The sequence below is a fragment of the Dermacentor silvarum genome, chromosome 1 (genome assembly GCF_013339745.2).
Source record: "Dermacentor silvarum isolate Dsil-2018 chromosome 1, BIME_Dsil_1.4, whole genome shotgun sequence".
NCBI lineage: Eukaryota > Metazoa > Arthropoda > Arachnida > Ixodida > Ixodidae > Dermacentor > Dermacentor silvarum.
In genome coordinates, this window is record NC_051154.1 from 74,066,655 (window position 1) to 74,092,327 (window position 25,673).

Sequence of the window (25,673 nt, forward strand, 5' to 3'; positions counted from 1 at the left end):
AATTCAATAAAATATAGGCTCACAAATGTCAGTAATGTTGCTGTCAAGCCAAAACACATTTAGTTGTACAAGGGCTGACTGAGATTACAGTGACTAACCCTTTAAGAGATTGGTTCTAATCAGATAGCAATTGTTCACTCAGAATACAGCCACTGCTGTACATATGTGTGCAAGTACAGTGATAAGGCCACATGACACAAAAATGTGAAAATTACACATTCAGCGTTCAGTCAGGCGTGAACATTACACTGCAAACAATCACAGTAGACAGTTCAAGAAGCTAAAGCCTTATTGTAAAGAAATGTGCTAATAAATTAATAACTGTGCACTGGTGCATTCTACAATGAGATAAACAACTAGTAATTCCACACATAACATTAAAATGCGTAGTTAAATGACATTTTGAAAGGCACAATAGAACATACACATAGAAAACAATACACAGGCATCTTATCCCATGTTGTGCTCTGTGTACATGCTCTTTCGCACCTAACGAGATGTTGTTTAGCAAGCACTAACTCATCCAGCAACATGTGCCGATACAGGATATGTTGCTCCAACAATTCAAATATATTGTTGTCTCTATTCCCTTTGTATAAAGATATGAATAGTCAGTACAATGCTAACATTGCTGAATTGCTTAGCCTAAAAATGAAAGCAAAATAGGTTGATGATAGTTACCTGACAGGAATAGAACCAAAGTCCTTGTTTGTAGCTGGAGGGTGGCAAAATATAACCTGAAGAACAGTCTTGAAAGACGTGAGCATGTGCTCCAACCTAATGCAGAATTTATAAGCCCAATTCCAATCATGATGAGTGCTGCCATACCTAATGATGTCTGTAAATAGATTAAAAAAAAGTAAAATCAACTTTCCACTCAAAATTTGAAATTCATTGATTTACCTATCATGAAAACTCGAGATGATTCAGCTTTTTAACCCTTTATTGACGGCACATATAAATACCCGAAAACTGTTGTTTATTTTCTATCTAAATGTGCAAAACACATTGAGAATAAGCATAGTTAATGAAAAGAAAAAATATTTCGCAAAAACTTCAGCAATACGAAAGAAACCACAGGCAGAAAACTGTAAGTGGACTTCACCCTAAGCCACCAATGGCTTCGTTTGGAATTTGCCCAGACAGCTCTCATCTTATCGAAGCCATAGGTGTACATTTTATTTGCTTTACATCTCGTGTACGACACCACAGCAGCCGGAGATCCTGCATCGGTCCATCTCCTCTGACCTTGCTTTAAAAAAAAAAAAAAGAGTCGCGTGCTGAACTTCTTTTACCTCATCCTCTGTTCCTGCTCTAGACCAACAAATGATGCTTGCTGCCTGTAATTCAGTGTTGGCTGAAGACATTTAGCCAGAAAATTCATACTCAATACCAAAAGTCAACAAGAAAACTTCTTTTCTAGTAGCAACATTCATCAATAAAGAGTTAATATTAGGCTGAACACACTTAAGACTAACAATAGCATGTTTTACAATGTGTAACATGCATGCATGAGCTCCATATTAGCCAGACAAGTACTTGTCTGATCAGCCAAACTAGACAGTTAAGATGCAACTGCCATCCCCTTAGCAGTCCCAGCACAGCGAACCACACCCGAAAAATGTAGAAACAAGCAATACAGCCCAACAGATTAAATCAGCAGCCATATACCTTACTTTTGAAATCCTACTCTAAATATTCACTTTTTTGCTTTACTCTCAGTCTATGCCAGCGATGTTTCTCAAGGTCTTATGTCATAATATGCAATAAAAACATTAGACTCTCTTTTACCACAAAAGCAAGGCAAAGTTAAAGCAACCCAAGTAAGCTACATAGCAGTTAGGTGCATGGTGGGCTCACAAAGAATGCAGTAGGTGAGCAGGAAGGAGCCAGCTCCCAAGCTGAGCCCCAGCAACCACTGTCCTGATGCCAGAAGGATGCAGTAGCCTAGCATGCTTGAACTGAACGATACCAGGCAAAACAGGACCCAGGTGAAGGAAAACGTTGGTTCCAGCCACTGGACTGCAAAGCTTCGCATGTCCTCTGCCAAAGACAGTGAAAGCACCACTGTGTTCAAGCACTCTAGTACATCTGTTTCATATCTTGTGAACAAAAAGCGATGTAGATCCACACATATAATTAACTAAAGAACTTCTCTCATACACATTAGTGTGTACCATACATATATTTTAAAAATGGTAACTGAAATTAGCTTTCAACATAAAAATGGGAATATCTTGGAAGAAACAAAACAAAATTCAGTTACCACCACATATGTTGCAGTTCACACCTTTTAAAGGTGTGAATGGCGCATGTGCAGTGTGATGAGTGACGGGTATAAACACGGTTCGCTGAAAATAAAGCTTTTTGTTGGAACTTAGTGCTTGTCTGTCATCTCGTTTCTTCTGTTCTTGTAATGTCTGCACTGCAATTCACCAATATGTTGTACCAACAAGCCCAAACAGCCACATCACCATAATGGAATGATTTCCAGCCACTGTAGTAGGCACATGTCTTACATAGACAAAGCCTGCGGGGGAGTGATAGTTGTGAGCAAGCCAAGCACACACACAGGTAGTTACTTGACAGACTTCACAGCCTGGCGATATACAAGGGGACATTAAGCATCTTCAGGCAGCAAAAGCATTCTTGTGCTTTTAAAAGTATGGCTAAGTGATCAATGTACAATGCTTCCAGGGTATCTTGGACCGCATGAAAAACCCAAGCACGCAGAGATGTAGGTTTCATGAAAGATGGTGTTCCTCTTGGTTGTCCTGCCAGTGGCAACAGTATAGCGTGCCATTGCACATTATGACCTTTAAGTTTCTATCTACAACAACAAAAGGCACGGTGATTGCTGCCAAGTCTTTCTTGTTCTTTTGTGTTTGACACAAGTAGCACTGTGACAAGTCCAGGAATATTCTTCATTCTGTGGCAGGCAGTCATTTGAAAGAGTATCAGCAAAGTGTTGTTGAGCTGTCCAGCTCAATGGTGCACATCAAAGCAACAGACATGTAATATGATAATCCAAGAGGCCAACTTATGTTCGAGTTGCTGCTTAGGAAACATCTATGTGAGGACAGAATTATCTGTCACAACTGTAAATTTATGTCCGAAGAGATAGCATCTGAATTTGCTCTCTATGCTCCAGACCACTGCCATACATTCCAACTGGTTCAACAGGCAGCGACGCTCAGCATCATAAAGCTTTGGGCTAGCGTTAGATGACAATACTTTCAATAACAGTTGGAAACAACAACACAATGAAACAGCAACACACCAAAAGGTGTATTGTTGAATTCATACAGCCCAAACAGAGCATGGAAGAGTTGTCTTGCATTTATCTTCTTTGGCAATGTTTATCTGCAAGCACCGTGCCTATAGATTAAGTGATGAGAATCGTCATCAGCCTATATTTATGTCCACTGCAGGACAAAGGCCTCTCCTTGTGATCTCCAATTACTCCTGTCTTGTGCTAGCCGATTCCAACTTGCGCCTGCAAATTTCCTAAAAGTAGAAAGTTACCTATCAGGGAAGGGGTCAGGCAAGGAGACACAATCTCTCCAATGCTATTCACTGTATGCTTAGAAGTATTCCAGCTGTTAGACTGGGAAGGCTTAGGCGTGAGGATCAACGGCGAATATCTGCCAAAGCATGCCAAATTTCATTATGATCAGACTACATAATGTACACAAATTTTCAGTGCACAAACTCTAAAAATGCTACAAAATGAAGAACTGGGAAAAACACGTTTGAAAGTTTAAAGAACATGTCGCGACGCTAGACTTCGGCGGGGAAACGATTTTCTTTTCGTACTTTCAGCAAAAACGCGGCACTGCCGATGTGGGCTCTGGGAGAAGAGATTTAGGCCTACATCCCCACGAAAATTCAAGAGCAAGCAACGCTGCGGAGCGAAATGGCGTGTGCAAAATTCGGGTAAATTCGCACTTTCACGAATCATGGCAAGTGCTTTTTGCATTTTTTGCCAACTTCTAGTCGATTCTCAGCTTTGATTTTTTAATACATAAAAGAGGAGGCTTGGAAGAATACAAAATAACAAAACACAAAATAGATTTGTTTTCAGAAAAAATTTAGGTTATTCAAGCCGCATCTCCCCTTAATAAACAATGCTTCATAAAGTACTATGTAATCACAGAAACTTGCTAACTTTAGGAATAGTAGTGTATGAACGCCATATTGTATTGTGATAATGGCTGCTCATTATTCGAAAAACTATTTGATTTTTGATTCGATTCTTCTTCTGGCACTATTCGACTGGTATTTGATTCAGAGTCAAAAATCACTATTTGCACAGCCCTACAATTGTGTCAACAATGCAAGGTAGTGAGTAGGAGTCGGGCATTGTACACTTGAGTCATGATAACGTGAAACTATTCTATTCTGTATTTATTTTAAATCCATCATTAGCCCTCCCCGATAAGTCTAATCTGCCATTAGCCCTCCATGATTAATCGAAATTTTTCGGGCCCCAAAATATTTTGACCAAATACGAAGGGCTAATGATGGATTTGGAATAAAAACAGAGTTGAATAGTCCTACATTATTGCAGCCTTGGTTAGCTACCTGTAGCTCATGCAGAACACCAACCACCTGTTCTTTTTCTTAACAAGGACAACAGGTGCCACCTATAAGCTAGCAAGTGGCCTGATAACCCCTTCGCCAAGCACTTCTTGTATTTTTCAGCTGTTACACACTCTTGTTCTGTGTGCCTTCTCAACACTACATACTTTGGTAAACAGCCATTAGTGGGTATGTGGTGCATCAATAAGTTTGTTCCTGGCAGTTTGGCAGTGCTGTCAGTGAACAGTGCACTGTGGAAATGAAGAAATGACAGTGTATTCAAAGCTGGAGGATCCCCTTCCCGAGTTGGGGTCGATGGAGTGTTAATAGTAGTAATCAAAGGTTCACTGACCAAAGTCTCAGCTGACAGGACGTTAGGGTGAAGCCGCACAATACTAATCAATAATAAGTCATCCAAGAAAAGCAGTCAGCCTACAAAATAAAATCAACAAGGATGACCTGAACTACTCTGAACCATTCATAGGAGCTTTCTCCCTACAGGAGTTTGGATGCATAGGTAGAGCATATTAACTGGCTCTACAATGCCTCCTAGGCCGTGCGTTGAGGGCTATTGCATTACAGCTGCGAAATTTCACACCATGTTGCATCTGTTAGGGCGCTCCAACTTGTACCAATGTTGTCAGAGGGTGCTCAGTGGTAAATCTCATTAGTATGAAGTGGTCGTTGTAGGTGGAGAAGAGCTTGCTGTAAGTACAGTAAAATCTCGGTGATGCGAATCTCGCGGGATCATGTGAAATATTCATATCACCCGAAATTCGTATCATCAAAACATACACAAAATCAAGAAAAAATGAATTTATTTTTACCAGAAAAGATTTCTAATAATGGAAACCCATTGACACGTTTCTTGCTGCTGCGTTTTCCCGGCTGCTACGTCGCGTTTTCGCAGTCCCGACCTAAATCCCATTGACTTACATGCATTAAGTTCCCCGTGATAGATCGCCAATCTGTAATGTTCCTGCATCTTACGTTGGTTTTGAATGTGGCGGTCATGTAAATTTAGCGGTACAGCCAGCTTGTACGTTGCAACAAGCGACTGATGCGTTGCAACAAGCGACCGGCACGTTGAATACGACGCAGCCGCGCGGGTGTCGTATCTTGAAAGCGATCTGCGACGTGCGCGAAGTCCGCGCCCACGCGGACCTCATCGTCCAAACGATCTGCGATGTTGATAAAGTGCGCCTAGTGCTGGTAGCTTCGTATGCGCTGTGCTTTCGACGTTCAGTTCGCACTGAAGCGAGGGACAGCGCAAAGGTCACTTCGCTCACTGCCGCTGTTGCGCTTCCTCACGCCAGCATTTTGATAGCGAGTTTCCGTGGTCATCAAGCAAGATGTGTTAATGTTTACCTGTGCGCGCGTGACATTGTGCTTGTTAATTTACTTAGTAAGCGAATGTTTACAAGTTTATACGGCCGGTAGAACTACTATCCTTACATCGTACAGCTGTCTACTAATTTGCTAATTTGCTATCGCAATCGTTGCTTCACCTTTTCGGCGAAACTACGACTGTTTTTTTTTGTTCGCAGTCCCTTGAAAAACGTATCAACGGGGTTCTACAAACTGTGTACGTTTTCTTCTTGCCGAAATCGTCAATGATCGCCTTCTGAAAGGCGTATAAGTGCGCGCACGTGATCTCAGGAATATTTTTGCACGCCACTGAACGCCTGAGCACATCGAGTGCAGGGACCGTTTTGGCCATCGGGGCTGCGCCGCGGTCATCGCTGCTGCAGCGGTCCTCGCATGCCCTACGTAAGTGGCGCCCCCATCCACTAGCAACAGTGTGGTTTTATTAGGAATTAAAAAAAAATTTTCCTAGAATAAAACCTAATTTTCTGTAAAAATTTTGTCAACATTCGTAAAATTGCAAGATGGGTCCAAATTCAGACATTTTACGGAAAATGCAGAAGAGTAGGCAGGTATGCTCTAGCCAAACATGAAGATTGCTCAAGTAATTAGCAATCTTTACCTATAATTCAGGGTCATCTTTAAAGCAATGCAACTCTGAAAGCACACCTTCAATTGGTTTTAATAGCTAACTGTATGTGAAGGTAGAGTTAAAAGACAGCAACGCTTTGCAGCTGGTGCAACAGCATTAAGATGTGCCCAACCTCTGAAGGGAGGCCCAGTATGGAACCAGCCAAGAAGGTCTAGGGAGCAAGCTCTGATAGTACCATGGCACTGGGAGCTCTGGATTCCATGGTGGAAGATGGGCATGCACTGCCATGAGACAAGGCAGTGGCCACATTGACTTCGGCAGCCAGAGCCACAAGGACATCATTGCTCCAAAGAACATGTTTCAAGGCCATGGTGCCTACTTCAGGTTTTTGAACTGTGCTGTTGTGAAGAGAAGATATTCAGCTGTCCTTCCGGGCATCTCCTTTAATCTGTTCTTTCCTACATCCATTGCCTCAGCAACCCTGTCCCTTAACAAGTCTAGGTGCTTCTAAATGATGAAAAATGAGCCTCGAACATGTGGACACTGTTGGGAAGGTATAATTCCCTAAAAATCTTACCCATTCATTTTGCCAAGAAGCAAATGCAAGATACTTCACAAAAATTTTCTTCCTTGTGCATTCAGCAACCATAGTTGGCACAGAGCCCTAGATCTGGCCACTTTTAAATCATGGGGAAAAAAGTTAAATAAGCATCCACATGACCTGGATGCTCTGATCGGTGCTGCATCATCGCCTAAACCGTTCTAACAGCATGGTGTGAAGACAACCCAGTGCAGCGGACCTGTTCTTCCCAATGATCTTGGACTTTGATACTCAAGAACAAAAATATTTTCTTCTCACGTGGAAAGCTACTCACATACCTTGCAGAAAAATCTGTTTCCTGATGAACATGGAGAAGCATTATGAAACTTCTTTTATCGTATTTTTCCATAACTTTCAAACTGTAAATACTGTGCGTAAATCAGAGTCACTGATACTACCACAAGCAGCAACAGATAAGATTTCGAATTTCCAACAGTTTGTGCAACTTACTTTAGAAAATTAACAGTGACTTTCCACATGTGCTTACCTCAGCTCTAGCTAGGAAGGTGCTAAAATGTTTCAGGCCCTTTGTTTCACATTTTGGGTATAAAACACAATGCAAGTACTCAGTAACTTGAGAAAATTCTGCTCATATTCAATATGTCTTTCTTCCAGTTACCTTCAAGCTTGCCAAGAAGAAAAGACTTGCCGCTTCCCCACCGTGCATACAGGCCCACAGAAATTGGCATAGACAAAGATGGTTCACTTAAGATGTCTGCCAATGCACTACTGTACAAGTCGTAGCCCAGCATGTTTTCATTGTCCTCATTGGTGTTCAAACGACCTGCAATGGCAACAGAATAACTTTGAGTGGTATAAAAAAAAAACTATAAAAAAACCTTAGCTAGAAAAAAAAGACTGAACGCTTTACATTAACAAAAACTGAAGTTTACAAAGCAGAAAAAAAAAAAAAATGCTTTTGCTATTTGGAAATTATAACTAGCACTCCATCAAAAGTGATATTACCTATACAAATATATAGTTATGAAAATTGTCCTTCAGTCCTGCATCTTTCATTCAAGGTGGGTAAAAGGAGTTTGGATTGAATGATACACAGTTATAATCAAGTTTTGTGAATGTTGCAAGTGGGTTGCACTGTGTTATGCAAGTGGACATTATTCCTACATATTTCTACGCTGAGACCCTTTTGCAAGAGTATAACTGGCGACAAAAAAAAAAACAAAATAATAATCCACAGTACTGCAGGCTAACAGTACAAGCATTCCGCCTTCCTGCTACCAGTGTCATAACTGAAATAAAATGTAAAGAGAACAAGACTGAAGACTTACGAGCACCAAATATTTGAGCAAGAATGCTTTTCTGGTGGCTTGTGTCAATATTGTAGGGTGTCTCATTGCTCCGATTTGGTCTGTACAAGAGCTGACTGTTCTTTGGATTGCGCAAGAGTATCTCCACTATACCCTTGCTTCGTGCTCTCATTGCTATGTGCAGTGCTGTGTCTCCTCTCTGTTTAACAAGAAATAATGATGTCAACACAGTACATTGATGCTACAAAGAACAATGGCCTTGCACTGTTTATTGAGGTCAAACAAGAGACCCTGTCAAACAAGAGGTTAAATAAAATACAGTAAAGGTATTCTTTTGTTATTTTTAACACAGAGATAGTTATTTTAACCAAAATGACCTATAAAGAAGACAGAATCAGAAAAAAAGCGCAGCAAAATCCATTCTGATGCATTTCAGGCTCCAAAAGCACAATAATTTTTTCTTTCTAAATAAGGGAAACAACAGTACTGCTTATTGAAACCAATTACATCACTGCTTACAAATCGCCGGTAAAGTCGGTAAAATTGGCAGTTTACTTTATTATACTAAAATTTGATCTTTTATGCTACTGAATAAGTACAGTCGCTCACAGATTTTTCTTACGGGAAGAGGCCGTAGAATTTTTCAAATTTATCGGGTAATAAAAATAAATTAATTTTAATGAGAAAAAAAATTAAATTTTGTTGAATTTGGGAGTTGGCGACCAAAAATTCCATTTTATGCTGTGTCAACGATTTCTTCACATTGGCGCCACCAAGCAAAACCTGCAAAGCTTTCGTGTCCACTCCACCTCCACCGCTGATAGCGTTGCCCGCAATGAGATGATGCTAATCTGAAGAGCGCAGCCAGAGAGGAGTGAATTCTTTGGCTCAGCTGCCTCTCACTTCAAAGCATCTTCTAAACTTGAGATTATGCAACCTCCAGCATTAAACGCGCGGAGAGACAAGACACATAAATTCATGGTTATCTCAGCTCGCCCAACCTTTGCAGAGCCATGGCAGTTTCGGGTTTCCTCAGCTGTTTGAGACGCGCGAGGAGCAGGTGCCTACTAGCCCCTCTGACGTTCTGTTTCCGCTCGCTGGCCCCTATTTGTCCCGAGTGCAGCAGAGTACCCCGTGTGCCGCATCGGAGCCACCCCACTTACATGCCAGCACGAATATGCTCACCGGCCTCCCTTTGTCCCAAGCGTCGTTCACGGCGCCATGTGCTGCATCGGAGCCACACCGATCTGCCGGTGCGTCCACGGGCCTGTCCCTGCCCCGAGCACAGGCTGGTGTCACACCGGAGCCACACTGCTTAGGTACTGGCATAAACTGGCTCGCTGGCCTCGCTTTTTCCCCGAGCGCAATTTAGTGCCCAAAGTGCCGCATCGGAGCCACCCCGCTTAGATGCTGGTACGCATACGCTCGCTGGTCTTCCTTTGTCCCGAGCGCCTTTCTCGAACGAATACGCTGTGGTGCAGCCTTCCCACTTCGCCGTAGGCGCGAGCTTGCTCGCTGGCCTTCCTTTGTCCCATGCGCAGTTCGGTGCCCCGTGCGCTGCAGCTAAGCCTCCCTGCCTCGCTGTTGGTGTAAAACCACTCGCTGGCTTCTCCTTGCCCCGAGTGGAGCTGGGAAGCAATGTCGAGCGCAAGCCGGCCCCGCTCAGCCGACAAAGTCGCCGCGCTTTCCGACTACCGCTTGCCTCATGCACAGCCGAGCGACATTTTCGACGTGCGTGAGCTGCCCCGTTCCGCCATCGATCCGTTCGCCGGTCGCGTGAAGCCTCATGCACCTGTCAGAGCGGCAACCCAGCTCTCCTCTATGCCGTTTACTGGCCCCTTAGGGTCCGGCGTGCATTTTGGAGAACAGGCGCAGGTTGGCCCTTCTCAGATCGCCGCACCTGGATCGGAGCATACTCCGGTGCACATCGCAGCAGCTCAGCTTTTCCAAGTCCTGATGGAAGCGGCGCGCTCGCAGCCTAGTGCTCTAAAGAGAGACCTCCAGTCCCCTCAGCCAGACGTGCCGAGCAGCCTACGGGTACCTCTCCCTGAGTACGGCGGTTATTCGGACCGCATCAGTGCTACGGAGTACCTCGAGGCACTGCGCCATCAACAGTCAATGCGGCTGGACGACAGCGCGATGCTAGGCACTGTATTGCCTGTCTCACTAACAGCCCACACGGCACGGTGGTGCCGACTAGTCGGCCACCAAGCTCGTTCGATGGAGGAGTTTAGGACGTTTTTTCGCAGCGAATTCCTCCCGCCTGACTATGAGCGCCGCATGCGTCGCGAGCTAGAGCTTCGGACCCAACACCTCGACGAATCTCTGCTCGAGTATGTCAGGGCTATGCAGGAGCTCTATCTTCTTGCTGACCCTTTGGCATCTGACGCCGAGAAGGTGGAGCGGGCCATTCGTCAAGCCCATCCAACCTTAGCCGCTTATCTTAGGAGTGCCTGTTATCATGACCTAAACAAGTTGGCCTTCGATGCGAAGCGGATTCAGGGCGACATACTGGCAGCGAAAGCCTACTGCCCGCCGCCACCACCATCCGCCTCTCTTGAACCTCGTTGCGAGTGGGCTGGTGGTGACTCGTCACCCCGTAATCCCCTGAAATACGAGGCCACGAAAGAGTACCGAGATGCGCGCAACCTTTCTGACCGTGCTCTCGACCCGTACTCGTACGCCCGGGTGCTCTGTTCTGCCCCGCACGGCCAACGAGAGCGGGAACCCCGTGCCCCTGTGCACAAGGGGAAATCCGATCGCGGTGCCCCTGTGGCTAGCGAAGGAAAACCACCCAGCGCCTGAGACGCACCCAGGCCCCCTCAATCGGGCCGAGGCGTTGTCTGCTACCGTTGTCATGAACGCGGCCATATTGCCCGAACATGCACTGTGCGCCACCCCACGCAAGACCATGCTGGATAGCGGGGTCTCAGTCTCGCTGTTCGGCGAAGAGGTTATGGCTCATTTGCACCGGCGTTCTGTCCGCATTAGAGCCTGCGACACCACCTTCCACCTCGCGAGCGGCATGGGTACCTCGTGCGGCTCAGTGTGGTTGGTTGTGCACAGGCAGAATCGCGTGCACCGTCAACGCTTTGTGCATCTCCCGGGTCTTTCCGTGCCCGTGATTCTCGGTCGCGACTTCCTCGCCCGCACGGGTATCGTGATTGACGTCGCAAGCGGGGACTACAGGGCTGGCCCTTTCGACCCTCTGCAACCCTTCGCTACACTCCCGCTGGCCACGGCGCCCCCCCAGACGCCGGATGCCGCGCGAGTGAAGGAGGAGAGGAGACCTAGCGCAGCCCCCTTGACTCGCGTCCCTCACTCCACCACCGAGATTGGCCCCTTGGCCGGCACGGCGGAAAGCGGTCGGTGTGATCCGCTTTCTCACGAGCATTGCGCTGCTACGGTGGTCAAGGTTCCGGCTACGCCGGCGACCACGCCGTTGAGACGCAGCTCGGTCTGCTCGCTGCCGCCTTTGTCTGACAGCTTGCCGGTGCATGAGAAGGCACGCCTGTCGTCGCTACTGACTCGTTTCAGTGCGATGTTCACTGAACGACCGGGTTTCACCTCCCTTGTGCGACATCGGATCGACACAGGCGACGCACTGCCGTGGAAATGCAATCCTCGCCCCGTTAGTGTGGCCAAGAGGAAGGCAATTGACCAGGCATTGGATGAGCTTATTGAGACCGGTATTGTCCAGTGCTCAAACAGTACCTGGGGTTCTCCGGTGGTAATGGTCCCCAAAAGAGACGGCTCTTTTCGGCTCTGTGTGGACCACTGCCGGCTGAACGAGGTCACGAGGAAGGATGCTTATCCTATGCCTAACGTGGACTCAATCATGGCTAATCTAGGCGATGCATGCTACTTGTGGGGTCTCACTCGGGCTCTTGGGACAAAGGAACGACAACACAGTAGTGTAAACAATCAAAAGGGCATTTATTGCGCCTTTCATACACCAATGCACACTAGCCGAATTACTGCCAATAGAACATTCAGATGGGCGCGCGACAAATCAAGGAAGTCCGACTCACCGCGACCTGACAGCGAGTGAATGTTTGCCCCATGCTGTGACACCCTCGCCTTGTCGTTCACGTGTACGGTCACACGAACGGTGGCGCGTTCGAACGATCCGTGTTCGTTCATACCGGTGTCCTGCTCTTAGCCTCGCGAGACGGTCCCGCGAAGCGAGACGGCACACGCGCAAAACGTTCGTTCGTGTTGGTCACCGATCCCAAGCCAAAAGAGGAAGCGCCTTTGATGTTTTTCTCCCAAGTCACCCCGCCATTCGGTGGCGTTAGCATCGCGACACTCGCGCCATCTCTCGCAATGCACCGCAACCACTACGACCACCGCCGGCGCTAGATGCGAGCTATGCGGGGAAAACAACATCAGGGGATGCGCGAGAGTCACGCATTCCCACATACTTCACCACCCTAGATGCTAGCCGTGGCTACCTGCAGGTTCAGATGGAGCCGGCTGATGCGGAGAAAACTGCGTTTACCTCTCACCGAGGCCTTTACCAGTTCACTCGTATGCCATTTGGCTGCTCTGGAGCTGCAGCTAAGTTCCAGAGATTGATTGACCGCATTCTCGGGGATGCTAAGTGGTGCTATGCGCTGGCGTACCTCGATGACATTGTCATCTTCTCTCGAACGTTCGAGGAGCACCTCCGCCACCTCGAGGACGTCCTTGAGAGATTACGTGCCGCCGGGTTGATCCTAAACCCGAAGAAAGCCCAAATAGCTGAGACTTACATTTCCCTATTGGGCTTTACCATCGACAGGGGTCGTGTTCTGCCGTGCGAAGAGAAGGTCCGAGCTATCCTCGAATACCCGATGCCGGTGAACATCATAAGCGTGCCTTAGGCGCTTTTTGGGAATGGTGAACTACTACAGACAGTTCATCCTGAATTACGCCGCTCTCCAAGTGCCCTTGACTGCACTGTTGAAAAAGTCGGCACGATGGAACTGGGGGCCTGAGCAGGAGGGTGCCTTTCATGCACTATCCCGAGCTCTAGTGGCCACAGCCGAACTGAAATCGCCCGACCGAAACAGGGAGTTCGTTGTCCAAACTTACGTGAGCGACCTGGGCCTTGGGGCTGTACTGCTTCAGGAGCACGATGGCGTTCTTCAACCAGTCGCCGTTGCAAGCCGGTCGCTTAATGCCGCCGAGCGCAACTACAGCGTGACTGAATGGGAATGTCCTTACTATAGTTTTTGCTCTCCAGAAGTTTGACTGCTATGTCGACGAAGTGCCATTTGCCGTGGAGACGTACACTCCGGCATAAGCGCTTGTGCGAGCCATCGGGCCGCCTTGCGCGCTGGGCGTTGACATGGCAGCGGTACCTTGTTATGCGCTACTGGAAAGGGAGTTCAAACGTGGTGGCAGACGCCTTGTCGCGAGCCCCCGTTTCGGCGTCTGATCCTTTGGTCCGCCACTCCCGTGAGCATTCGCACCAAGTAGAAGCCGGAGCCTCAGTCTCCAATGGCTCAAAAGGCGTGAACCTCACGCACTTTGTAGAGATCGGAGCCTGTGACTCCAACGGCTCGAAAGGCGTGACACCCGACGGCGAAGCGATCCCCGGATTGCAAGCCCCGTTGAGAGGACGTACATAACCGGTGAACCCCATTACGCCTGCTGGTATTGTCTTCAGCAGGCAAGGGCTGCTAAAGGCTCAGCAGAGCGATCCATCTTGTAAATAGAAATCGTTGACAGGCTCAAAGAGCCTAGCTCCCAAGAGTAGCGGAGCGGCAAAGCCGTCGGGCGGACACGGACAGCTGGTATTGCTGTTGGCGCCAAGTGCCACGCACCTTGTATTGTTGCGGGCACGTGGGATCCATATCTGCTTAAGCAGAACGACCCATTTTGTAAACAGAAATTGTTGACAGGCTCAAAGAGCCGAGCTCCCAAGAGGAGCGGGGCAGCAAAGCTGCCGGGCGCACCCGGACAGCTGGTATTGCTGCTTGATGCCGATGAAGTTGTCCTGCGCTACATCCCATCTGAGGAGACTCCCCAGGAGTCTGCGGGGTATCCTCCCCAGGAGGATACCCCGCAGTCTAAGGAAAGCCACCCAGAGCTATTTCCACGACTCGCGGGTGGCCGGACATGCGAGTGGAGTTTAGACTTTCCAAAAGTTGTGCCGCTCCGCTACCTAGCCACATGTTTCTATTTGCACCCAAGCCCAGCGCTCGACCACTGGCGCCGCCATGCACCGCTCGCGCGTACCGTTTCTAGCCGCCGCCGTTGCAACGGAGAACACGCTGGGCTGGTGGTGACTAGGCACAACTGTGGCTGCTGTTAAGGGACCGATGGTATTCCTAAATAAACGCATCACTGTTTTGATGATCCAAATATAATCTCACTATCAGGGAGGGAGCAGTCTACCTCACTGGAGCAGTATTTTTTTTTATTTCGGGTGTTGCTACGCTACGCAACACCCCAACGACCGCCGCTTCGCGTCGGCACCTGGCACCGCGGCGGCACTGGGGCTCAACCAACCGCGCCGCCAAACAGAGATAAAAAAAGAAAAGAAAATGGTGAAACCAAGGAAAAAAAAAAAGTTCCTAGCCGAGGCGAGATTCGAACCCGCGTACCCCCGTCTCAAAGCGAGCGTCGTAAGCACTAAGCAATACAGCCACGCTTCCAGAGTACGCATACATGCGAACCATATGATTGCATTCGAGCGCCCTCGGAGAAAGAAACCACCTAGAAACACGGTACGCGCGAGTGGCTCATGGCAGCGCAAGCGGTCGAGCGCTGGGCTTGGGCGCAAATAGAAACACGCTACCTGGCCAGGCATGAAGCGTGACGCTCTTCACTACGCCCGTTCATGCCGTGTGTGCCAATGTGTGAAGCCTCGCACAGCGGCCTGTGACATTATGGGACCCTCTCCCAGAAGCCAGCGAGGCTACGTTTTCTCCTGGCTGTCACAGATCACTTCACGAAATGGGTTGAACTTTTTCCCCTTCGGAAGTTAACGGCACGCGCAATCCGGAGGGCCCTGTGACTTCCGTGGTGGCTGCTGTGCCAAAAGGGCCGCCACGCCGCGCGTGTTCCTGGCAGTTCCTGGCTGGCGGACCTCAAGCGTTGCTGGCTGTCCCATGGTGCTGCCCCGTACTGTCCTTCCTGGGCTGCCGACCCTTCCTCCTGGCAGTGAGCCCTTCTTGGTGTGCGGAACTTTGGTAGCCAAGGAAAGCCCCTGGCTTCGTATCAAGTGAAGACGACGACACCCTCTTGGACTTTGCCCCGTTGGCTTAGCCCTCTTTGGCTAAGTCAACCTTGCCATTTGGCCTCGGTCAGCCACTTTTGGAGGCTGGCCTCGGTCTTTAGGAGGGGGGAATGTGGGGATCGAGGTGCCTTCCTGTGCCTCGTCCCCCAGCTCGCGCGTGGCGCTTAGCTCGATCTCCGGGAACCACCGCCGTAACGGCAACATGGCAGACATGGCTAGCACACCGGACCCACTTTCCCGCGCAAACCGTGCTTCTCCCCCCCGGGATTGGACTTGCCCCGCGAGAACACGTCACCGGGACGTGCCCTGATTGGCCTCCCGCGTGGCGGCCCCCGGGCACCCTCTCCACCCGAGCTCTCGTCCGCTGAGTGCTTCCTCGCTGCGGCAGATGCTCACAGGCCCGCAACGAGGTGGTTACATGAGACCTTTGTTCTCGCGCTTGGCGGACCACTACCCGGTTAGCCCTAGCACAGCGGGTGCGCGTACTTGATCGGTCTTGCAGTGAGCCTTGGCCCGTAAGCACCGTGACTGTCGCACTGTGCTGTATCTTGGGTGAATAAACCCGTATTTGCTGGCAATCTGACTCCGGAGCCTTCTCTGCGCCGTGTCGGAGAGTCGACGAACCCTGCCGTAACGCCTTTGTACGTTGCGGAGTGGAAGAGCGTCGTGCCCTTTCCTGACCGTCGCTCGTAGGGTAAGCCTTGTGCAAATCCATCTCCACAACCTTACTCCACCCCCATCTTCTCTAGTGTGCACTTTATCACATTGCTGTGCTCTCCAATTCAAACATTTGAACATCTGCGTCTGTGGCAGTTTCCATTTACTGCCTCGATACAGCTTCACGGCGGCAGTGAAATTTTGCTACATTGTAGACCGCTTATAGCGTAAGTCGCCGGAATCGTGAATATCTGCACTATAAGCGTTACTGCACTATAACCAAAACAACAATTTTCAAGCCCTGCACGTATGCAAAACATGTAGACCAAGCAGCCGCGCGTATCCGAGAATCGAAGCGTGCGACTGGGATTTTTGCATCCGTTTAAATTTACGAACATTGAAAGGTTAATGTCCAAGTACCCACGATCTTCGCATGAAGCAGACAAAATAAAAAAAAAATGTCTCAGTTTCAGCCGAAAGGCAAAGCATCAATTGCGATAGCAAATTAGTAGAGAGCTATAAGGAGTAGGGAAAGTAGTTTTATCGGCTGCATAAACTTGACACATTCGCTTACTAACTGAATTAACAAGCGGGGTGTCAACGCGCACAAGCAAACATGAATAGACTCGATGACCGCAGACAACCACTGTCAAAACGCGGGCGTGGGGAAACGCGGCCGCCGTAGCGAGCGAAGGTTCGTGCGGTCTGTCGCTTCAACGGAAACTGAGCCGCATAAGCACGGCGCATACAACGGTCAGAGCCGTGTGGAGATCCCTTTCAAGATACGGTGCGCGCGACAACACCGACAGCCGGCACAGGCGCAAACGCATTTGTTGGCAGAGTAGAAGCCGCTCCCCCCCCTCCCTCCCTCACTGCCTTCCCACTTTGCTCTTTTTACGTGGGAGATTGCGTCGCCAGTTCCCCTTGCGCCCGGTTGCAAGATACGCATTTGGTGCCGCAGCAGAGCGCCGCCCCCCCTCCCTCCCTCCCATACCCCCACGGCCTTTCGCGCGATGGAAGTCGCGTTTGCTCTCCGCTGTGCGTTTGCTCTCCATGAAGGCGCGCGTCCCCCGCGCGCTTTCACTCGCACACACGGCACGCGGCGACGATTTCATCGCCCTTGGACTCATGCTCCACGTCCACAGTGTAAGAACATTTAGGTGTCGACAACGCGCGCGCGAGAACGTCCAGATTATGTTCGGCAGCACGCGAGCGCACCGAGTAGCTCTGCTGCGAGCCGATAGATGGTGCCGCGGTCAGCGGTCCCAGCTTAGCGGCGCCGGCGGCTTGACATTGCTGTGCCTCCCCTAAATTTTCGTTCATAGCGGAGTAAGTAAAACTCAAATCTCCAAGGAAATTCGTTATTTCAGATTAAAGGATAAGTATACCAGGCTTAATGCTTCGCTAACATGAAGGTTCCTTGTGCAGGGCGTGAATTATGTGAACACGGATCGATTGAGCAGCACTCAAAGCCCACTCAAGTTAAGCTCGCGTGCACAATTTGTTTCGTCCGGTCTAGCCGTTCATCCAAGCATAAAAAAATAAAAGCGTTAGCCCATGTTCTACTCCTCGATCAGAAGAAAATAGTGACTGCACCGGAAAATGTTCTATTTCATGCTTATCGCGGCTTCCATTCACACTCAGAGAACCGTTCAAGCATCGTTGTGTGAACTCGTGTGGCCACGATATAAATTAAGAAATGAAACGGCGCAAGCTTGCGATATGCAATGCACTACAGCAAAGTGGCTGTTCATGGATAGAACTTATGATGAGAATGCACATAGCTATGTAAAAACTCTTTCAAATGGAAATTTATTAAGCGGGATGAAGGCAGGCGTCTTATCTTGGATTACAGCATCACTAATACAGTTTACTGATGAAAACCTGAGCAAATGGCTTTTTTATTTCAATTCCGCTTAACATAGACCGTGTATATTATTCATTTGGCTTTCGTACATTGAGGACTGAGTGGCTTTTGCAAGATCTAAAAAAAAAGAGGTGACTAGGCACAATACAAACAAAATTGTGCATGAAGCAGCTCGATAATTTTAATACAGGATAACCATCCCAGAAGCTTACACTCTCATACACTCCCACAATGGAAAAATGTTAAATAAACGGTATGCGTATACCTGGAGTGCTATGGGAAAATTAATGGGAGTCTGAAAAGACCGCACTATATCCGGTCCTGCACTATAAGCAGTTACGTTATAAGTGGTCTATACTGTATATTGAGGTATATTGAGGTTCCAAGGATATTGAGTTATAAAAGTTAAATACTTTATTATATTGAGAATTTAGCTATACTGAAGTTCGTTATATCAAGGTTTAAATATACTACTACAAGACAAATCCACACCTCACTCTTTAAAGGGTCCTTCATAAGCCCTTGTTGGAAATTTGGTTATACAGTATAGACCACTTATAACACAACCGTTTATAGTGCAGAACTGGCTACGACGCAGCCTTTTCCAACTCCCGTTCACCCTCTCATAGAACTCCATGTATACGCATACCGTTTACAGTGCAGCCGCGTGAGACGAAATACCGGCTATAATGTGGCTACCGCGGGAAAATCTCGCCGACAAGGGCGGTAGCGAGCACGCTTGAGAAAGAGAGAGAGAGATTGTGGTTGTGAAGAGGAAGAGGCTTCTTAACGAGGTGCGCCACCGATGGGAGAGGAGATCAACGAGGGCAATGTGGAGGAGGAGCATGAGACGTGGAGCACAAGTCCAAGGGCGATAAAATCGTTGCCGCGCACCGTATGTGCTAGTGAAAGCGTGCGGGGGACGCGTGCCTTCACGGAGAGCGAACGCAGAGCGGAGAGCAAACGCGACTTCCATCGTGCGAGAGGCCGTGAGGGTATGGGAGGGAGGGAGGGGGGGGCTACGCTGTGCTGCTGCACCAAATGCGTATCTTGCAACCGGGCGCAAGGGTAACTGGCGACGCAATCTCCCACGCGAAAGGAGCAAAGCGGGAAGGCAGCGCGGGAGGGAGGGGGGGGGGCTTCTACTTTGCCAACAATTGCGTTCTTGTACTTTGCGCCTGTGCCGGCTGTCGGTGTTGTCGCATGCACCGTATCTTGAAAGCGATCTCCACACTGCTCTGACCTTTGTATGCACTGTGCTTATGCCGCTCAGTTTCCATTGAAGCGACAGACCGCACGAACCTTCACTCGCTGTGGTGCCGCCGTGCTTCCCAACGCCCGCGTTTTGACAGTGGTTGTCTGCGGTCATCGAGCTTATTCATGTTTGCTTGTGCACGTTGACACCACGCTTGTTAATTCAGTTAGTAAGCGAATGTGTCAAGTTTATGCAGCCGATAAAACTACTATCCCTACTCCTTATAGCTCTCTACTAATTTGCTATCGAAATTGATGCTTCGCCTTTCGGGCGAAACTGTGACATTTAAAAAAAATTATGACTTTGTCTGCTTCATGCAAAGATCGTGGGTACTTGGACATTAACCTTTCAACGTTTGTAAATTTAAACGGATGCAAAACTCCCAGTCGCACGCTTCAATTCTCGGATACGCGCGGCTGCTTGGTCTACATGTTTTGCATACGTGCAGGGCTTGAAAATTGTTGTTTGGTTATAGTGCAGTAACGCTTATAGTGCAGATATTCACGATTCCGGCGACTTACGCTATAAGCGGTCTACAATGTAGCAAAATTTCACTGCCGCCGTGAAGGTGTATCGAGGCAGTAAATGGAAACTGCCACAGACGCAGATGTTCAAATGTTTGAATTGGAGAGCACAGCAATGTGATAAAGTGCACACTAGAGAAGATGGGGGTGGAGTAAGGTTGTGGAGATGGATTTGCACAAGGCTTACCCTACGAGCGACGGTCAGGAAAGGGCACGACGCTCTTCCACTCCGCAACGTACAAAGGCGCTACCGCAGGATTCGTCGACTCTCCGACACGGCGCAGAGAAGGCTCCGGAGTCAGATTGCCAGCAAATACGGGTTTATTCAGCCAAGATACAGCACAGTGCGACAGTCACGGTGCTTACGGGCCAAGGCTCACCGCAAGACCGATCAAGTACGCGCACCCGCTGCGCTAGGGCTAACCGGGTAGTGGTCCGCCAAGCGCGAGAACAAAGGTCTCATGTAACCACCTCGTTTGCATACGAGGTGGTTTGCATACGTATTTGCATACGTATTTTGCATACGTGCAGGGCTTGAAAATCGTTGTTTTGGTTACAGTGCGGTACCGCTTATAGTGCAGATATTCATGACTCCGGCGACTTACGTTATAAGCGGTCTACACTGTACACTGGAAGTTGTAAACCAACACCCAGGGAGCATTTAAAATTTTTAAACAGGATTTAGTAATAAGTAGAGATACAAGCAAATAAAATGTTGCAAGACAATTGTATGAGGAGGAAGCTGCTCTCCCCACCGCAAATGTTCTCTCCCATTACCTCTACCGGCATCCACAAGCAATATTTCTCTCCAGCCTTCTCCCATCTTGGAGTCGAGGGCCCACATGACGTTTTGATTCTTTTTCTCTGCATTCTTTCTCGCTGCATGCTGCATTCTTGGAGGTGGTTTAGCAGACTCTGTGTTTCACTGAAATCCTCAAGTTGTTCAGGTGACTGCTGGCTATTTGTGCATCGCAAGTAGTAAACATGTGACGCAAAGGAGACAGCTGTGACGGCTCTGCTGACGAGGAGAGTGGCCCTTCTGAGAAGAAGGGTGCGTGAGTTTCCATAGAATTTGCAGTTGCTTATGCGGCATACATTGGTTTAATACACACAAGCATAACTGCATGACATATCCACTACCCGTGTCTGTTTGTAAGGCCAAAGCCTGGTGAGAGGCACTTTAAGATGTTGCTACAATTGAATATTAGTAGAGCAAAACAATAGACGCATTTCATTTCCAAAAAAGCCAGCAGCCCTGAGATCACTGACACACTGCGTTAGGCAAAGCATTCTCACCTTGTCTGTTGCAGAAACTTTTGCTTTCTTATCAATCAACATCTGTACTATCTCTGTGTTACGGATCCTCGTTGCTTTCATCAATGGAGTGTCTCCATCCTAGACAGAAAAAGTGAGGGGAGGGCAGTGAGGACTAAAGACTCCTTGCAAAACATCTAGTGAAAAACTACTCCAATAAATCAGCAGTCTTACTTTTGTCGCCAACTCCAGATTTGGATTGGCATTCAGAATGGTGCGCACAATGTCAGTGTACCCTTTCTCCACTGCCCAGTAAAGAGCAGTTTTTCTGTCCTAGAAGAGGAAATATTGTAGACATATGGTTGCAGCAGAAAGCATGAGGATACACAGAGAGCATACAGCAACAATCAACAAAGAAACTGACAATAAACCAGAATGTCTAGGAGAAAATAGGATTATGATAAGAATCAAAATATTCTCTTTTGGACGTATCCAGCATGAGCTAGGTGATCATAAAAAATTAAAAAATTACAGAGAAAATTGCACAAAACGAACGGAACCAATGCTTTGCAGTGATAGTCTAAAAAAAAATTAAATTATGGGGTTTTACGTGCCAAAACCAGTTCTGATTATGAGGCACGCCGTAGTGGGGGACTCCGGAAATTTTTACCACCTGGAGTCTAAAGATGTAAACATGTGCTACACCCAAATAAGGCCAGCCATCTGTGGTGGAAATACCTGTCTGGCCCTTACTTTCTTGCTATAATGTGAACAGAAGCTGCTATAGTAAACGCATTAGTTCTCATCAAACAGAACATAGTTTTGTCCACAATAAGTAGTCTCTCATTGCTCATAATCTTTCACATGTGTTCTGCTCAGTAAGGAAATTCTACACTGATGAAATTCTATCATGTGATGGTTGCATAGCTTCCAAAATTAGAAAGCTTCTCAAACACGTCTTAGATACCTTGGAGGAAATGCATCTGATGTATATGGCACAGGCATAACTTCCACTTCAGAATCTCAAGCAAGTACAGTTTTTGCTCTCGATTGACAGTGTTCCTGGCACCTAAATACATCTTAGATTGAGAAGTTATGTTGAAGTATTTTCTATGCTGTTTTCAGTGAAACAGGTGTGAAATTCAATTGTCTTAGCAACTGAATTTTCATTTCTCTCGAAAAGACAAGATCCTTAAATTTATTATCTGCGTATAAAGAAAGAAGTGCTCACCATTCCCTGTACATCAATGTCAGCATACTTTTTCAGCAAGACATCCACAATAGAAAAATTCCCAGCTTTAGCCGCATGGATCAGATTCGTGTCTCCACTGCGATCGTGCATGTTGACATAGGCCCCAGCATTCAACAAAGAGACAGCGATATCAGTAAACCCTTCTTTGCACGCAATGGCCAATGCAGTGTAACCATCCTGTAAGTAATGAACAAATTTATGTCAACATTCAGCATGAACATTTAGCTGTTGCTATTGTGCAGCTATTAAAAAGAAACAAATAAAACTGCTGTTTTCTGTAATAATTCTCTTCAAGCTTTCAATGGAGTCAGTTTTCCTTGTGTTACTACAAATACTGTAGTTTTGCGTGCATTACCCGCACAGAAAATGGAAATAAAAAATAAATATAAAATGAATATAAAATAATAATAATAATAATAATAATAATAATAATAATAATAATAATAATAATAATAATAAAAAGCAGTTATGCTGGGTGTGGGTTGTATGCGAATTTCGCCTTGACCTGTGGCTTCACAGTAGTGCAAAGCACGCTGCCGTGAAGCTACATCCTGAAGGGCCCCTCACCAGGTCCCATTGCAAATTTCGGTTACAGTGGAACTAGTAAAACACCATCTAAGGAGTGTTTTACCAAAACAATTTTTTATATCGGCTCATTATTGGAGATGGAAGAATTTACTTGTCCTGTTACCATGTTGCCAGTAGGCGAGCATCACCGCCAATGGAGACATTCTCTCCCTTTGCCTCGACTAGCCTCTGCAAGCAGTGTTCCTTCCCTGCTTTCTCCCATACTGGAGCCGAGGGACCGCGGCACGGTCATGCGTCCAGCCCCGCCTTCTTCTTTTTTTAAATGCGTAAGCATATAAAATGGGGCGTGTTGGTCTTCAAGCAGGCCTAGACGTTGCGCTGCAGAAGGCTATTCAAACGACAGGTCTGGTTACTGGCGAGCGCGAGCTAGAGCATCAACAACCACCACTCATCGTCGTCTTCTTTTCCCAGACATCGAAGTGCGGTCATTCGCCTTCAGTACACTAGGCTTACCTAATGATAAATGCCACCCGTCTGTACCGTAAGACGATCGATTTCAAGATAACGCTTGCAGCGGTGAGCGAATTCACCTTCGCGCTGCCTCTCACTTCAACGCCAATGAAGCAGCGAGAACACAGCGCTCGTGAAGCTCTCAGCACACGCTGCACTCTGCCTCTTTCGCAGATCGCTTTCAAGATATGGGCCTACGCATCTCTCTTCAACGCAAAGTAAGCTGCGAGAACACAGAGCGCTGCACTATCAGCAGTCGGCACTCTCTGTTGGCATCGCAGATTGCTTTCAAGATACGGTCTGCGCGGCCGTGCCATACACTGCTGCAACCGGAGTATGCTTGGTCACAGTTCATAATGGTTCGACGTGGATGGATAAGGCGCTAAAGAGTGATACGGCTTATAATGATCGGAACGTCAACAGCGCACCTGGCACCGCCACCTGCAGTACTTTGCTTGCATCATCAATGCACCTTGCACCACCGTCTGGACCAGTTCGTGTCGCCGCAGCGCTGTCATTTGTACTGGCCAGATCAACTTTCATAGCAATGATAATGACACCGGGCTGAGTGGAGACGAGCAGATGGCACAATGCTTACGCATATTTAGACAAGGGGTGTTTACGCATGAATTTTTTTTCTCATCATCCTTTTTTGCTGTGTGGCACATTCACAGCGGTGGCATCGTGTCTTCCGCATTGGATGATTAACCCAAGTCAAGTGTCGTGGCGAGTGGCGTAGCTAGCCCTGCATTTTTAGTAAGCGCATTTGTGCATGTTACCTTCACTCACTGGCTGAAAGCGCAGCTTCCTCGAGAGGAAGCGTAGGAGAGCACAGCATGCTGATTTGAAATTTCAGCTGTTATCATGGCGCACAGTGGTGTAATACTTTGCAGACACAATAGACTAATCCCACCGGCCAGTTTCACGACGCCACCGCTGCCGCGGTGCATGCTGGTACTTGTAGTCATCCGGCCGCTCCAGCCGCTCGGAGTGGCTGTGCGTCCTGTTTCAGAACATTTTTTGGCAATTTTTTTGGTTATGGTAGAGGTCTCTGCCATTGCTAGCAGCAACAGATAGTGTCCAAAACGGCTTAATCGACCAGTACCAATCGCTGATTGAAAGCATATCGCGGCTGCTCACAATGGAGAGCGGCGCGTATTCACGTGCGCAAAAGATGAGCAGAGCTGATCGGCACTTAGCACTACCAAGTCATTCCCAGCATTTTCCAGAATTTATTGATTATTGATCGATTAGCTATTGATTGGCTATCGCAAGGTATTGGCCACGCATATGGGCTAGGCTAAGCACTACCAAGTCATCGCCAGCATTTCCCGGAATTTATTGATTATTGATCAATTATCGATTAGCCATTGATTGGCTATCGCTCTGCTGTTAAAAACGCCACCTAGCTTACCTAAGAACTTCTAGATATCACTGTTACCGAAGTCTGCAAGTCATTCGCGAAACCCATGTAGGTAAGCATCATTAGGGCACGAAAGTTTCAGCGCCACATTTCAAACCTGTCTCCAACAGGTATACAAATCCTATTATGTCAGTCGGTAAGCAAACATAACGTTGCAGTCACCGAGATGCACGTGTGCAAAAACAGTAACGCAAAATGGCCGCGTACATCAGCATGTACACATACAAAGCTTGAACAAATGCGATACTCAACGCGTAATCAGCGGGTAACAATCGAAATGAAAGAGCAGCAGGCACTTTTCAACGTTCGCCTCGCATGCTGCAATGAACAGCAGATGTAATTTCGTAAAATACATGACAAATTTTTCTCGGTGGTGGAGTCGCAGAGATGTCTGGAAAGCTCGTGCGCAGTACTCAACGAGCGCGGACTGCAGTGGTGTGGTTGACCAGTTGACTACAACCAAGATGGTGGCAGTGCTACTTCCGGAAAACCGGCGCATGCGCAGATCAGTCGGTGGGATTGGTCTTTTGTCAGTGGGTGATGCATATGCTGCGATTGTCTGTTAAATATGGCCAGACCTGGTGAGGGGCCCATTAAGGCACACTTTGCTGCCATACGAAGTTTCGTTATCTCCTTGGGAACTCCCTCCCCCATGTGTTGATGCTCCCTTTTTCCCTCTTTCATGCTCATCTATTAGCCTTCTCTTTACAGATCGCCATTTTGTGTTTTGGCTGTGTTAATAGTTCACGTGGCGCCAGCAAACCAGAA

General features: G+C 47.7%; 1 protein-coding gene across 3 annotated transcripts in view; it reads right to left on the minus strand.

Annotated features, from left to right (window-relative positions):
- LOC119466173 (kinase D-interacting substrate of 220 kDa B-like) overlaps nucleotides 1–25,673 on the minus strand; it is an 82,735-nt gene that overhangs the window by 43,942 nt on the left and 13,120 nt on the right. For all 3 annotated transcript variants that reach the window (XM_049669773.1, XM_049669765.1, XM_037726672.2), the window contains exons 8-14: nucleotides 22,424–22,621; nucleotides 21,427–21,525; nucleotides 21,235–21,333; nucleotides 8,429–8,606; nucleotides 7,759–7,923; nucleotides 1,861–2,043; nucleotides 682–838 (exon numbers count right to left, since the gene is read on the minus strand). In XM_049669773.1, the coding sequence (XP_049525730.1) occupies nucleotides 682–838; nucleotides 1,861–2,043; nucleotides 7,759–7,923; nucleotides 8,429–8,606; nucleotides 21,235–21,333; nucleotides 21,427–21,525; nucleotides 22,424–22,621 (1,079 nt within the window). The remainder of the gene's footprint in view (nucleotides 1–681; nucleotides 839–1,860; nucleotides 2,044–7,758; nucleotides 7,924–8,428; nucleotides 8,607–21,234; nucleotides 21,334–21,426; nucleotides 21,526–22,423; nucleotides 22,622–25,673) is intronic.